General features: G+C 34.5%; 1 protein-coding gene across 1 annotated transcript in view; it reads left to right on the top strand.

Moving 5' to 3' along the window:
* Positions 1 to 2,146, top strand: part of LOC129227650 (protein bassoon-like) — a 119,514-nt gene extending 117,368 nt beyond the window's left edge. The window contains exon 2 of the mRNA XM_054862244.1: positions 1,427 to 2,146. Coding sequence (XP_054718219.1) covers positions 1,427 to 1,784 — 358 coding nt within the window. The 3' untranslated portion in view covers positions 1,785 to 2,146. The remainder of the gene's footprint in view (positions 1 to 1,426) is intronic.
* The last annotated feature ends 13,390 nt before the right edge of the window (positions 2,147 to 15,536 follow it).

The raw sequence follows: 15,536 nt of genomic DNA, 5'->3' as shown, positions 1-15,536 counted from the left end.
AACCATTTTGAAGCCACGGACGCAAATGACGATGTATTTCGGATCTCACGTTCCTCGGAAACAATAACAAGAAAGAGACAATAAGGCAGTTTAAATCAACTAACCAACTTGTTTGGTACTGTACAGAAACATCAAAATAACAAAACAAGCAAGTATAATTTTTTTTTTCACGAACCCGTTTTTTACGAGCACTCGGTTGTAACGAACAAATGTTGCGGTCCCTTTGCGTTCGTTATAAATGAGTTTAACTGTATTTCATAAGAAAAAAAAATATTTTTTCCACTTTGCTCCATGAAAAAAAAAGTGCAAATTTGAAGGCAGGAAAATTTCTGCCCAAAATAATAAATAATTTTTCAAATCAAGTGTAATTAGAAAATGCATTGTTCCTCTTTTATGTACTGTAGTTATCAAAACAAATGTCCGGTTTGTTCATTTTCAACAAGCTAAGTCATCTTAACTATTTCGCTTTGTCTCACATTCCCCTACATTTAATCAAAATAAAAAACGAGTTATCGGATATTAAAATTACATATGTGAATGTTTTTTTTTTTTTTTTTTTTTTGAGCAATCACGATTGCTTATTATTCTCATTTGACTGTTTTTGGCGTTACGCTGATTTTTCCCAACGCCACCCTCCGCACCATCACCGTGGACCGGCTGGCTCCTCACGAAACTGCTCCTGTAACGAAAGCCGTCTCCAGGTTGCATCCATGTCCTACACACACGCGCATACATACACAACTACACACACAAACACACACACAAACACACACACAATCACACACACAAACACACACACACACAAACACACACACACACAAACACACACACACACAAACACATACACACACATACACACATACAAACACTTACACACACGCATACATACACACACCCACACATACACACACACATTTACACAACTACCCACACATTCATGCATGCACACAGACACAAACACATATGCCTACACACATACACATACCCCCCCCCACACACATTCATACACACACATACACATAACCCGTACACACAAACACACACGCCTACATACACACACTCGTGATTGCGAAAAACATAATTTGAATTCAAGATGTCAAAATTCAAATAAACTTTTTTTTTTCAAAAATGCAAACTTAATCCCAGCAAATGAGAACCGGATATGCAAGGTACTACTGTTTTGCCATTTCGCAAAATCTTCTGCCACGTCAGAAATGGGGTGCAACATAAATTATTTTAATACATGAAGTGAACTTTTTATACAGTAAAAAGAAACTTCAAATCCGTATATCAATATTTGTTCAAAGTAAACAATGGGCCATGACTTGAAAATCATTTCAATCGGGGAAAACACGGTCTCATTTGCGTCATAATCTTCAGCCAAATTATTCGATCTTTTCGCTCATATTGTTCCATTTTCTTTCAGGGAAACTGAAGTGACACGTCAAGAGCCGAAAAAAGAACAAGAACATTGTTCGATCTGTCGTGCCTCCCCCAGGGAGTCGGCTTGTGTGGAATGCGGATCGGGAGTTTGCAGAAAATGTTCGAAACCGATCCCTTCGGGAAAAGTAAGCTTTCATTCACTTAAAGTATTAATTTGTTCATTCAGTTGGGGAGGAAACGAACCCGTTTTGGATTCACTTTCAGAGCTGCACTCCTTCGCTTTCAGGCTATGTTTTGAAAGAGATTGCATTAATTTTTGTGCATTTTGCGTTTATCTTTCTAATAGAATTGCGTCTCTTTTCAAGTTATTTGACATATATGCATGTGAGAATGGAGTTTAGAAAAGAGCGGGTAACAACAATAGCCTATGTAACTACGATATATATAGTAGTGTTGCTATTACTCTCTGTGTACTATAATGAGCGAATGTATGAAGTCGGAGCAATTCTTACAGAACTCATGCGTCCATCATTTATATCTAGTAATACTCTCCCAACCTTGTGATTTTGTCTTATATTTTGTCTTTTGTTATGATTTTGTCTTATATTTTGTCTTTTGTTATGATTTTGTCTTACATTTTGTCTATTTCTCTACCATTTATGACACTTTTATAGCGTTCTTAGCCTGTACCAATTATGGTCCTCGGTTTTAATGATGAAGATCATATGTATTATTTCTCAAAGGTGTATTTTTTTGTAGAATCCCCCCCCCCCCTATATTTTTTCAACCTTTAATAGTAAAGAATCAATTTGAAGAAAATCAAGCTAAAAAATAAAATAATTATGTGCATAAAAGAAAAAAGAATTATCATGATGCATAAACATTTATACTCTGCAAACAGAAAGTTAAAATGAAAACACATGATGCAATGCATAACTAAGCTAAAACAAAAAAAAAGTATAAATTTCAAAATCTTGTATTCCAGTTGTAAATTCAAGTGTTTTTTCACTCGTTGGGTTTCTTGTTTCTACTAATGGTTTTTATCGAAACCATAGTTTGAGACGTCTGAATTCAAATGAATGCCAGGGGCTGACTGCTGGATGTTGTGTGCTGGGTCGAGAAGGTAGTTTTTAAATAATTTGATTCCGAGGTACATGGACGCCTGCATTCTAATCATAGAAAAATAAAAGCAAAGAACAGAAGTCCTTCAACGGTAATAAAGTAAAAATAATAAGTAGTTCGTGATTGCTCAAAAAAAAAAAAAAATAAAAAACGCATATATCAATGGATCACTGGATCACTTGACCTACTATCTACAAATCACAAACATAGTAAAATACGAAACTTCTCACTACGGCAAAGAGACATCAATGCGCAATTTTCATTATTAAAAAAAAAAAAAAGAAAAAAGAAAAAACGAAATATGATCACGAATGCATTCAACATAGTTTGTATTGTGTATGTTAGCATTAAAAATTCTTTTGCACGCATATTTTTGATAGTTGAAAATGTGAAATAGACATTTGGAGGAGAGAAGTTAAATAACAAATTAGTCGTATTCATCATTTTAACATCTATTATTAAAAGTTTTTAGAAGTTATGAAGCGTCTGTCATATGAAAGAAAGGTTAACCTTTTGTCCATTTGTCTGTCCCTAACTTCCTGACAGCTCATTACGACCCATTTTATTTTCAAAAGAGGACTGTCTTGTTCTTGATGAATGTGCGAAGTGAAATTCAAAAGAACAAACTTTGAGCAGCCTTTGGAATTAATTTGGATGCCCCTTTGCAATTTATCACCAAAGATATTAAAGTTCTTTCAGCTGGCGGCTTTTACAAGTGGATTAATTTAAAGCAACAGATGCTTTACTAAAAGTATACTGAAGTTTATTTATTTCAGTTTTAATCAACGTTAAGGTAATTTTCTTTGGAAGAGTTTGGTTTTCAATGTTGATGATTTTTGTGTATCATTTCCGAATTGGTAAGGAATAACGTTCCTGTAGCAAAACAATAGAAGCTTAAGAATTATTTGAAGATTAATTGGAAATTTGGTTGGGATATGCAGCAATACAGAAATCTATTATTTCGTCAGTCGATTCTTGTTTTCAATTAATGTTTATGTCGCTGTAATCAACAAACGTGAAGCCTCCATTTCTTTATAAACGCTTATTCCTTAGATAAGACAAAGTTCCTATTTTACAATCATTTGCTGTTTTTCTTTTTCTTTTTTTTAATCTAACAACATCTTGAAAACTTTCGATTCAAACTTTACGAGAAAGTACTAGAAAGAGTATTAATTACAATTTGTACTTGACGAAAGAACTTTGTTGTTCTAGCTTTTTATTAAAATTCTTTTGTTTTGATGTAAAAATGTGATGATTTAAATTCAGCTGGCGACTGAAGACCTTCTTGGTACATAGATCTCCCAAATAAGGCACATGAGAAATAATTGATTATTTTCCTTTTTTAAATGTAATTTTCCTTCTCTATTAATGTATACTTTTAGCTCTCTTTCATATTTTTTCCTCAACTATTCATTGATGATTCTTCTGGTAAAGCTTCGATTCAACAGATTAGTTAATGATATTGCAGTTTTTATGTTTTGATATTCCACTGCCGAAAACCAATATGATTATAGTACATTAGTTTGTGAATAAAATCCCTTAAATACTTTTAAGTTTCGTCGGGTGATTTTTCGCTTCACGTAACAAACATTCTAATCATATCTATTCGACTAAGATCATATCTGTATCTTAGTACATACAATTTTCCTAATAGATTTAATTTGATTTGTCAACACTATCATTAATTAGCCTAAATGTAATTATATTAAGCTCAACTGCAAGTTTTAGTGTTTCAATCAAGAAAACATATACTAATTTTATTTCACACATTCACTTTAAGTGAAAACCAAGTTTAAAGAAACAGTCTTTAGATTTAATAATCATTTTTTTTATATTTTATTTTAAAGGTTTTTCTTTTTGAAATTTATTTAAGGCGTTAAAAATTTAAAACATTTTTACCTGTTATCTATCCTTATCTTTATATATTAATAGGCAAGCTGTTTCCTTTCGATACCATTTACTCCGCTGTTTTTGAACGGATTTTCTTCATTCCTTTTTTGTTCAGTAGCTACTGCCGAGATTTAATGTCATCAATACAAATTTTTGAAATCAGACTCTAATTAACGGATATATTAATTAAAAAAGCATTTTCATCCTAAATGGCCCTTTCTACGCGAATGGATGGTCCAATTTTTTTGAATTTGATATTGTTGGAAAGGCCTTTAAAAATGCTCCAAACGAAGAAGTTGTCAGGGCGCCCAAAGTCCAATAACCTAACACTAGGAAAAAAGTTATAAGCCATTTTTGGTTAACGAAACTCAAAACTTAATTTTGATTTTTTTTCATTGTTAATATTGTTGGAAGCGTGAAACAGTAAGTTTTAATTGACTTTTCAAACCGCTCTTTCTACACGAAAAATGCAATTTAGTGCTTCGAGCTTCGTACACTCGACGTTAAATCCCGGTTATCACAAATTTGCCATTTTAACTGCGCTTGCGCACGGATTTAGCTGATTTCAAAAATCTTGCTAAAATTTATTACAAACATTTTGAATTTGGTAATAAATATGAGATGGATACAGATAAAAATTAGAAATCACAAATTTTTCTCTGATTTAGTTTTTAGACCTCGGTAAAGATTGAATTTTGCGTCTTAATTAATATTGGATTCGGTGTCTGATTTTTTTGTACCTTTTCAGGACCAATTTTTAACCTCAGAAGAGCGTACTAAAATTGCAGCATCACTTCTAATACAAAGCCGAACCCTCAACCTAAATAAAAATGTATAATACTAAGTTGTTTACGCCTAACGTAAAATATCCGCAAAAGACGGATTTCTGTACTAATATTGCAATCACTTTTGAAGTACACAACGTGTTTTACATTTATGTTATATAAATATTTCCAAACCAATAAATATTGAAGTTTTATTTCTCTCTTAAGATTATCAGTTATTCATATCCGTAGTTTCATATAATATATCACGAAATCGCTGTGAAAATATTCTAATCGCATTCATTAATTTGGTGGGACTCTCGCTCAGCCTAAATATAAACAAGCAACACGAAATCTTAAAACAGAAAGCCCAAAAAGCTAAGTCCGTGCGCAAGCGCAGTTGAAATGGCAAATTTGTGATAACCGGGATTTAACGTCTAGTGCTTCGTACGGTTGGGAAGCTCGTGAAAAATAGTTTGAGACACGTTTAACCCGGTTTTACCCTTCGAAAACACAAACCCGCTAAATTGACTAGAAAAAACGCTGGAATCAATCATAAGTTAGCAAAAATTCATTTTTATTTGCTTTTTCACGCGACATAGCGTAAAGAAATTGCTAGATAATATAATGTCTTACCATTTCTCGCTTGAGTGTAAATAAGTGAAATTCTTGCATTTGGTTTTATAATTGAGGCTTTTTGGGTAACTTTTGGGTATTTTGATTTTGATTATGTTTTCGCGATTTTGATATTTAAATGAATCATTTTCCGGAGTGAGGGAGGACTTTCAGTTTCGATAAAATCACCTTCTTAAAAAAAAACCGTTGGAGCTTTTATATTTCTAACTGCAAAGGTCATGCCTAGTTTTACAAAGAATATTATAGAATATTGTTTCTACAGAAGTTTAACGTATTAAAGGAGTTTTGCGGTATCATTTCACTCAGGAAGACTCCCACAATTCTGAAATTGACAAACTTTATTCATTGGTGTCAAATTTTTGGCACCAATGTCAGCGCGAGAAATATTTTTCTTTTGCTTTCGTAAAAAAAGAGTTGAGAAATGTCTATTTGCAAGGACCTGACCACAAATTAAGTCCCTCTTTAAGATGGGGTTTATTGAATTGTAACCGTTCGTAACAAGGGATAGGAAGGAAATGACAAGAGGGACATACATTTGGGAGAATGTGACAACAAGCCTTTTTTTAATAGGAACGTTTATAAAAAACAGCTTGACGTCAGTTACGCACCACCCTTTACCATAAACGAATCACAAAGACGAACTTTTTTTTTAAATTGTACTATTATTGCGACGTCTTTCATTCATTTGATACTTGGAAATTTATATTTCTAATGACGAAGAAGCAACTTACTCAGTAATAGTAAACGTTTTATAAGTAACTAGAGGACCCGACAGACGTTGTTCTGTTCAAACTTTGTAAATTGAAAAGTTGAAAAAATTCAATAAACTACCAAGTGTTTGAACATTTTTGTTGAAAAAAAAAAGAGTAAAAGGAAAATATTTTAAGTTGCTTGGTGTTAGAATGCGTAGAGGAGAATGTTGTACCTTGGACCACTTCTAAAACTTTTTGGTTTTCAAAAAAGGAATGTGTGATTTTTACGACTTTTAGTTATTAAAATTTAACTTCAAGCCTTTTTGCATAAGTAAAAAAATATTTCGGATTTTAAAAATATATTTTTCTACTTTTGCATATTTTTCACAAATTTTATGTAATTTGGTTCATGGTACATGATGCTCGAGTACCTTGAGACAGACATCTTGTACTTGCTGAACTGCATAACTTATGTTGTATTCAAGTTTATTGGACCCACTTTCATTCAACTTTCTTAAATGCCTAGTAATGGTTGTCCTGCTCCCTTTGAATACTTTTTCGGCTTCTCTAAAGCCCATTTTTTTGTCAGGATCATTACTTCTTACTGCTTCAATAGCATTTTGCAATGCCTCAACATCTACTGGATCCCTCTTGATTCCAGTTTTACTTCGAGGCATAATGAAAACCTACCTGAAAAAAAAATCAATACAACCTATTGTACCTTGACCGAAACTTTAAGGTACAAGATGGAGCTTGGTTTCAAGGTACACAAGGGTGCATGTTTATACAAAAGTGACCGCCCTAACCTAAGAGCTACGTAAATAGTAAAGACTAAATGTTTAATACACTTACCGAGAGATAGGCGATACATATAATGGTGAATCAGTTGGGTAACACTAGTCTTTAAAAGTCCAATTTCATTTAAGTAACGTTGGAATTATTTACTTTTGTTTGCACGAATCACAAAACAATCACTGTCCACATAAAAGCTAAAATTTCAGCCTCCAACTCACACTGGCCGGTGGAGAGACTGCCATAGCTGACATAGTACCGTGATTCCTCACTAGGTAAAAGCACTAGCTGATTAGAGTGCATGGCGCAAGGTACACCATGGTCAAGGTACATCAGTCTCCCATCTATTTATTACAATTTGATTTATCTGATGCCCACTGAGCAGTTGTTTTATAAACTATTTTTCTCCATACTTGAGAGCTCTTCATAGACTATGATTTGTTCCTTCATCCATACTCAAAGGATAAAAATCGTCCTCAGATATTGAGTGTAAAAAACTAACTACTCATCCAAAACAAACGGGAAATCCCGCTGCAACGTCCCCCATTTGATAAAGAATAAAACAGTCAAAAGGATATCGTTTAAAAAACTAATAAAAATAAAAACAGCTCCCTGAATAAGGGAAAATCACCCCCCCCCCCACCCTCCTCCCGATGTAAAATAAACATTCTTAAACTAACATGACTAAACGCTCTTTAAGAACCAAAAACAATTCGTTGCAATTAAAATATTTCTACAAATAAACAAAAATATAATAAATTAGATTAACAGTAGCTTTAAAATATAAACTGATAATCCCGCAAATTTATTGTTAATGGTCAAAGTCGTCAAGCCACCATGTTACTGTAATCCAGCCGATCAGTGAGCGAAGCAAACTCCGACCGATTTTAATGATTCTTTAGCTCGAGTACATGTGCTTTTTGAGCATGAACAAATATTAACTATTTTGCATGAAAAATGAGACATCCATTGGAAGTAAGAACTAGCGTATCTTTTGCAACAAAAATTATTATGACAGGGTCTTATTTTTAAAGAAGCGTAGCCTCGTGGTCCTGAGCTTCGAATTCGCATAGTCATCATAATGCTGCCATATTAGGTTTTTACCAACCATAGTTTTCTGTATAATGCATTTCCCTCAACGTATCCAAAGTATCTATTTTTCTCAGTAATTCTCCGTATCACGCTTTTCCCATTCAAGGTGGAATTCCTTGACTAAGTTATCTACATTCGTCATACAACTTCTGTGCACGCTTCTTTACATTAAATGCTATTAACCTCTGCATCTCTCACTAGTCCCCCCTAGAACGCTTTTTAATTTATTTTAGTACATTGATGGAATTATCTTCATTTATGACACTAGTTTCTGCATGCTGCATTTTCCTCAATTGAGTATCTACTTCTATCAGTAATTTTCAGTAACGCGCTTTCCTATTCAAGGTAAAATTCCTTGACTACGCTATCTACATTCACCAGGCTTATTATCCTAATGTTTCCTTTCTTTAAATGTAACCAATATCCCTGCTTATCTCATTAGTTCTTCCTAAGACGATTTTATTATTTATTTTAGTCCTACCATGAATGACTGAATTGTCTTGATTTATGAAAATTCGAATTGAATTTGATTAGAAAAAAAAAATCATTTTTGTCTTTGCCTCATAGAAGAAAAAAATTGCAAATTTTCAGCCTGTTCTTGGAGGTACAGAGTTACTGCCAAAAATAAGAAATAATGTTTCAGTGCAAGTTTTATTATAAAATATATTGTTTCTTCTTCATAAACCGTAAACTTTAGAAAAAAAATCCGATTTGTTCATATTGAAAAAAGTGATTGACCATAGAGTGGGGCCTGTTCACATATCGGCCGCCCGTTCCGTCCATCACGTTTCTTTCCTCCCGAAACAGGTTTTCTTTGCTGGTTGCCATGACAGCAAGCCGTCTTGGACGGGACCGGTTTCGATTAGAAAAACCTTGATATCTGACGGCCGTCAAAAGTAGGACAGCATTTCATTGGTTCCCGCCAAGCAGCGCGCTCTTTTCTGTGGTGGGTGAGTTCAGCCATGTGATTGATGTGCGGTGACCGTATGTGAATGCTACTCTGTTTTCCTCGGCACTCCGTCACGTCAAAAAACGGGATGGACGGAACGGACGGTCGATATGTGAACAGGCCCTAGACGCTCAAACACACACGCATAAAATCTTTAGTTCTCTCATTCCTTCCTACTTATGTACATGATAGTTGGAAACAAAATGCACTCTGATATTCCATATTGAGATGCTAATTACTAGAAATTGAATCGAAAAGATAAGTCTCTTTCGCATTTTTCGTATCCTAATACGCACTGCAAAGAGAAAATTCAGGTCTTGAAGGTTATTTTCTGTCAAGGAAACCCAATAGATAATAGATCGCAAGCAGAAACAACAAAGGAAATGCGGATGTTTCTCCGGCAACACGCTTGTGTGAAAAGATCTCGGGATTGAAGAAGAAAGGGTGGTTCGGCCGGAGCCTCGTAATGCAAAAAATCGATGCACCCGGGCCACCTGTCACTGATGCTCGGAATCGATCAAAGAAGTACTCTTTTTTTCTCTGACCTCTCTAACCATTTATAGTTTCGCGTAGGGCTGTTTCTAATCTTTTCGTTTTTGTTTTTGGATAGAAGGGCTTTCAGCTTTTCTGAACTTTGACTGCTGCGTAATGCAGCAACATTTGAATATTTTTTCGGTTGAAAACGAGCGGGAATACTATTTTCAAAAAAATGCAAATAGTTTTGTTCTTATGGTCTAAGATCCCACTAATCTTAAGCCATAACAGGGAAGGTGAAAAAGTAGGGCGTAACAAGGGACGTGAGATCTCAGAGACCGCTCTACTTTGAATTTTTTAAAAAAACGTGTAATTAAGATACATTCCTGTAAATTCCCTTAAATATTCTTTGCACTCAATATTCTCGCTCAAGTGATCGGGGTTGTGACGTAGAAATTTCGCAAAGTAGCATTTTAATCTACTCGAACAGCTTGCGGCTTGGTTCGAGTAGATTAGAATACTTCTTTGCGACATTTCTACGTCACAACCGATCACGTGAGCAAGAACCTCGATCTCGCAAGCTGACGAGCTTGGAATGACCGCCCGGGTCCCGGCTACAGAGCCGACACCACGCCCCAGTCAAGGGGTTTACCTACGATGAAACCAAACAATTTTCCTCGCCTGGCCGCCGGGTGGTGGGTATAGATCTACCACCGTTGCGGACGGGGGACTACTGCATGTCAGAGAAAATTTCTATTTTGAAAATAATTTAGTTTACGAGAAGCTCTGTTAATTGCTATCTAACTTTTTGTTGCAAAACTTTTGCTTCGCCGTTTCCTTCCTGCGTGATAATTTTGAACGCCACAAATTACAGTTTGCTTTTTGGGAATATAGTATTGTAATCCCAAGAAACATCAGCAAGTATGTAAAATAAGCAAGTTTGCCTTCACGTTAATAGTATATAAACAGTATTATTTTCTCTACAATTTAAAACAAATTCTGGAGAATTTCAACGATTTCGGGTATGATCGGGGAGCTTGATGGTGGAGGGTATATGAATTGACAATAAATAATATCTTTCGGCATCCCTTACGAATTTCGTTACGTATTGGCTGTTTTAACTTTTGTGTGCAATCCCATGTTACAAACGTGTGTGCTGATTTATTATCCTTATATTCACCATTTCGTACATCATTTGTTGATATACAGGGTGTTCCATTTTAACCTGCAAAAAACCTCTATTTTTGCAACCGTTAGTCCTAGATGCATATTTCCAATTACAAAAATGTTCAAAATCAGATGCAGAGTCAAGTTAATGGAAATTTCAAGCAAAAATAGAAATGAGTTGAAAAATAAAAAAATGTAACTTTTTATACGGACATTAGGTCTTCTAACTTATATTTAGGGAAATAATCTCCATTGAAAAATAATTCCAGCACAAAAAGTTTGATATTAGTACGACCAATATTCAACGAGATACAAAATTCAGCGTTTTGTGACTTACACCACTTTATGCTCTCCATCAATAACATCTTTTGGGGGGAAAGGTAGCAGCAAAGAAGGCTTTAAAATTATATGTGTGCATAGAGTGTGGTTTTCAAATTGATTGAGGTTTTGTAGTGTGTTTTTGCGTATAATGGCATAACATTTGCATTTATTTTTGAATAGCAATGAAAAATATACATTTTTTTCCCTTTGACAACCTGTTATTCTTCTGAAAGGGCGACGAGATCCAATCTCATCTTCTATATGCTCCCTTAAAACTTTGAACTCAAATATCTCCTTGAGTTTTGATAGCACAACTGTCAAGTTTTTTGTGTCAGTAATAGTCTTCAATGGAGATTATTTCTCTAAATACTAGTTAGGGGACCAGAGGCCCGTATAAAAAGTTAAATTTTGTATTTTGTGGCTCATTTTTATTTTTACTTCAAACTTTCAATATTTTAACTCTGCATCTAATTTTGAACATTTTTGAAATTGAAAATATGCATCAAAGACGAACGGTTTCGAAAATAACGGTCTTGCAGGTTATAACGAAACACCCTGTGTATAGAACGCCTACATCGCTTGATGGTTGGAATTGTATCTGTTTCAGCCGAATAAGAAAGCAAAATCTTGGCTACGTCAGGATCTTAGGTACACTTACCTAACGATTATATGCCTAATAGCCCGGTTGTCACGTCCGGAAACTGCAGCTTCGTTCTTACTGAAGAAGTTATACAATAATGGTCTATTGCATGTAAGCCCTAATTCTGGCTTAGGGGAAGTAACTTACTGCTAAAGATTATATGTTCAAGTTGATGCTCTGATTAATAGGGAAAATCCGATAACAGAAAATGTAATATATATTGAACAGTCATCTTGTGAACTGGAAACAAATAAACAAACCAAACAATCATCTTAATACTGCGGATATGTAAGTTGACCGACATGTTTTTCTAAGATAACAGAAAAAATGCTCGCTGCATTCACATATACTTAGTTGCCCTCATTTGTTTTGCTATTCCTATTCTAAAGATTATGTATATATGCTTGTTTATAAAATTTGCTTCACCTTTTTAGCGATTCTTTCTTTGAATATTAGATAGGATATAAGTTCGCTTTACAATCTTTCTACACCTTTTCTTGATTTCTAGTTTGAAGATTATATATATATATCAGTGGCGCCGACTCCATAGGGCTTGAGGGGGCCCGAGCCCCCTCAATAGTTTGTTTTGGGGGGCAGAGCCCCCTCAATAATTTAAGAACATTATTTGCCATATTATGGTTTCTAAAATCACAAAATTATGTTGGTATTTTTTACTTTCTTTGTTTGAAGATAGTTACATAGCAAAATGCATTCAGTAATGAGCTAAAACAAATAACTATTGCGGTAGTAAGCAGGTTAATTGAAAACGAGTGGTGTGAATAATGATAGTGTTACGGTGCTGAGAGCACTCATAGAATTTGTCCCAGTGCGTGAACCTTCGAGTAAAATCTGTCGCCGGCGGCGGTCTCATCTAATTGTTGCTGATCTGGAAAAAATATATCAGGGTTATTTGTACATTAAATGATTTCTTCTATTATTAGAGTTAATAAAGTAATCTGTATTAACTTTTTAACTCTACAGTGTAAAAAGGATTCAGAAACGTTCCTGAAAAATAATGGGCAGCTGATGTGCCCAATTTCTGCCAGTAACATATCTTGCAAAAACCAGGAACGTTTTCCGCTAATATTCAGTAACCTTCCTGAAATTATCCGGGAAGCCTCCTGAAAATTCAGAAATCTTCCCATTTATAGCCAGGCTTGTTTCCGGAACTTTAGAGCAAACATAGATGGGTGTAATTTAATAGTTTGGCACCGCCTCCCGATTTACTAAGAAAATTCCATAAGCATTATTGCAAACATGGCCAAAGCTAAGCCAGAATTACAAGGAAGTAACGAGAATTTTACTCGCCTGCAATTCTTGCAAAGTAATGTAATCTATACTTATTCGCACCTTTTGGGAGTTTAACCAGCATAGACAGACCGTAATTGAGCTGATGCCGATACGCTTTTTAAATCCGCTCAGTTAATTTTTAAACTATTAGCGAAAACTATTTTTCACACAAGTGAGAAGTCGGCAGTCGTGCAACTTGTAGCAATTCAGAAATCTTTTTGAGTGATACTTGATTTTTCCAGGAAGTATATAAAAACCATTGAAATCCTGAAACGTTACATGGAAATAATCAGTAACGTTTCGGAATTTTTTTACAGTGTATTAAAGCATTAATTTTGAGACATTATTTTTATTTAATGAACTCTGAGCCTTAATCAAAGCAAGCTTAAATTAGTTATTTCACTTATAGTAATCAAAGTGCGACAACAATCTTTTATGCTTTATTCTTTTAATGATTGTTTAGATTTATTTAAATATCATTTCAATCTTTTCAGAGCTATATATTCACTGCTTTGTAATAGATTAAAAGCATAATTATTACTGTAAATTAAACTAGTTTTTAACGAAAATACCATGCTGCGTGTTTTTTTTTTTTTTGTTTTTTTTTTTTTTCAAAGCCAAAAAATGTGTCCGCTTGTGGAGTTTCTCAGAGTGTCGATTTACCGAGAGTCGAGTTTTTGGGTTTCTAATGCTGATCATATGACTCTAAAATGCTTAAAAAACTTTAAAACTCACTATTTTTTTATCTCAAATTTAGAAAATATCCCCTGGCAAGGCCCCCGTTATGGCACCCTCCCCCAATAGTTGTTATAAATCGGTGCCACTGGGAGTGCCTTTCCATGCAAGTCAAGTGCACTACCTTGTATAGTGCTGTAGCCTAGCTACGGCACTGCACGGCCCTCTACAAAATGGAACTGTAAAATTGTCCCTTACTTAAGGCAAGTGACATGATCTAATTGAAGCAGAAAATTTGTGTACCAATTTTTAGATTGTTTTACTTTGAAAACGCCATGTCACATATTGTTTGTATAAATTATACACACCAGAAAATATGTAAGTTGGCATTTTCAAGGCACTAAAATCTGAATCTTTTTCGGGGGGGGGGGGGCTCTGTGCTTTAACATACTCCCTAGACCCCGGTGACATCCGGCCTCCCCAATAATTTTTCCAAGTCGGCGCCCCTGTATAATATATATATATATATACGCTCGCGTTTCTATCAGACTTTTATGTTTGTAAATTAACTGATGCACGCACGATATTAGTATGTTTTGTTTTTTGAAAAAATTTTTAACACATGAGAAAGAGACAAAATTCGAGTCATCAGGCTACCGTCAGACGGATTGGATAAACCAAAACTGGATAATTTAAATGAAGTTACTCTTCAGTTTAGTGTACAAACAATATCCATTCTACTTAAACACATATGCCAAATTACCTCACTAATGCAGATACTAACCCCAAGACCTAGTATGCACATACAACTCAGAGATTAAGTATTTAGTATCTTAATATAGTACGCTTTTAACACCGGACGCAACAAGGAAGGGGGCTGTAAGTTTCACGTGTCAGTGTATCTATGTGTCTGTCTGTGGCAGTGTAGACCCTAACAGGTTGAATAGATTTCGATTTTTTTTTCTCTCGAAAGTGAGACCTGATCGAGAGTGTTTTATACAGGTCTCGTGCATGTAGGGTTTTAACTACTGTAGATTCACCACCACAAAAATTAGAATTTGGTGGTCTTAACTTGTTTGCATACTTAAAAAATAAGAACCTAAAGAGAGAGCGATTTTTTTTACATGTGATAAAGTTTGTTTCGTATTTTCATGTTATATGGAACTGGAACTATATAACCTTTTTTTACTAGATGTTAACTATATTTTCAAGCCTTTATTGACGCGATTGATGACGCTGTTATTGTTTTGACCGAAAAGGAAAGTAAAGTCAATGATTTAAAACTTGTATGTCTTGGCAGTTTCTATTTGTCGAAAAAAAAATGCTTGCAATTTGTTTCAGCATAAAAGTAAGACTTTCCAAAGGATTTTTTAAATCTATTCCTTTCATTCTGCGTGATTAGCAAATTTTAATAAGTATGCTTTTTTTAGGTATAGTTAGGTGTTTCCCATGTCATCTAGAAAAAATTAAATTAATCAAGAATGTTTATGCGTTCTGACCCACAAGGTTCACCCTAATATGGGGTCGACAGTCAAAGTCGTTATTTTTTAAATTTTAAATTAAATGTTTTTACTACTTCATTATTTCATCAGCAAGCCAAATGCTGTATATTTTACCATAGGAGAAGAAACAATGGGAGAATGGGTTTT

The sequence above is a fragment of the Uloborus diversus genome, chromosome 1, assembly GCF_026930045.1.
Source record: "Uloborus diversus isolate 005 chromosome 1, Udiv.v.3.1, whole genome shotgun sequence".
Classification (NCBI taxonomy): domain Eukaryota; kingdom Metazoa; phylum Arthropoda; class Arachnida; order Araneae; family Uloboridae; genus Uloborus; species Uloborus diversus.
Note: the sequence above shows the minus strand (reverse complement) of the source record. Positions and strands in the feature narration are given on the sequence as shown.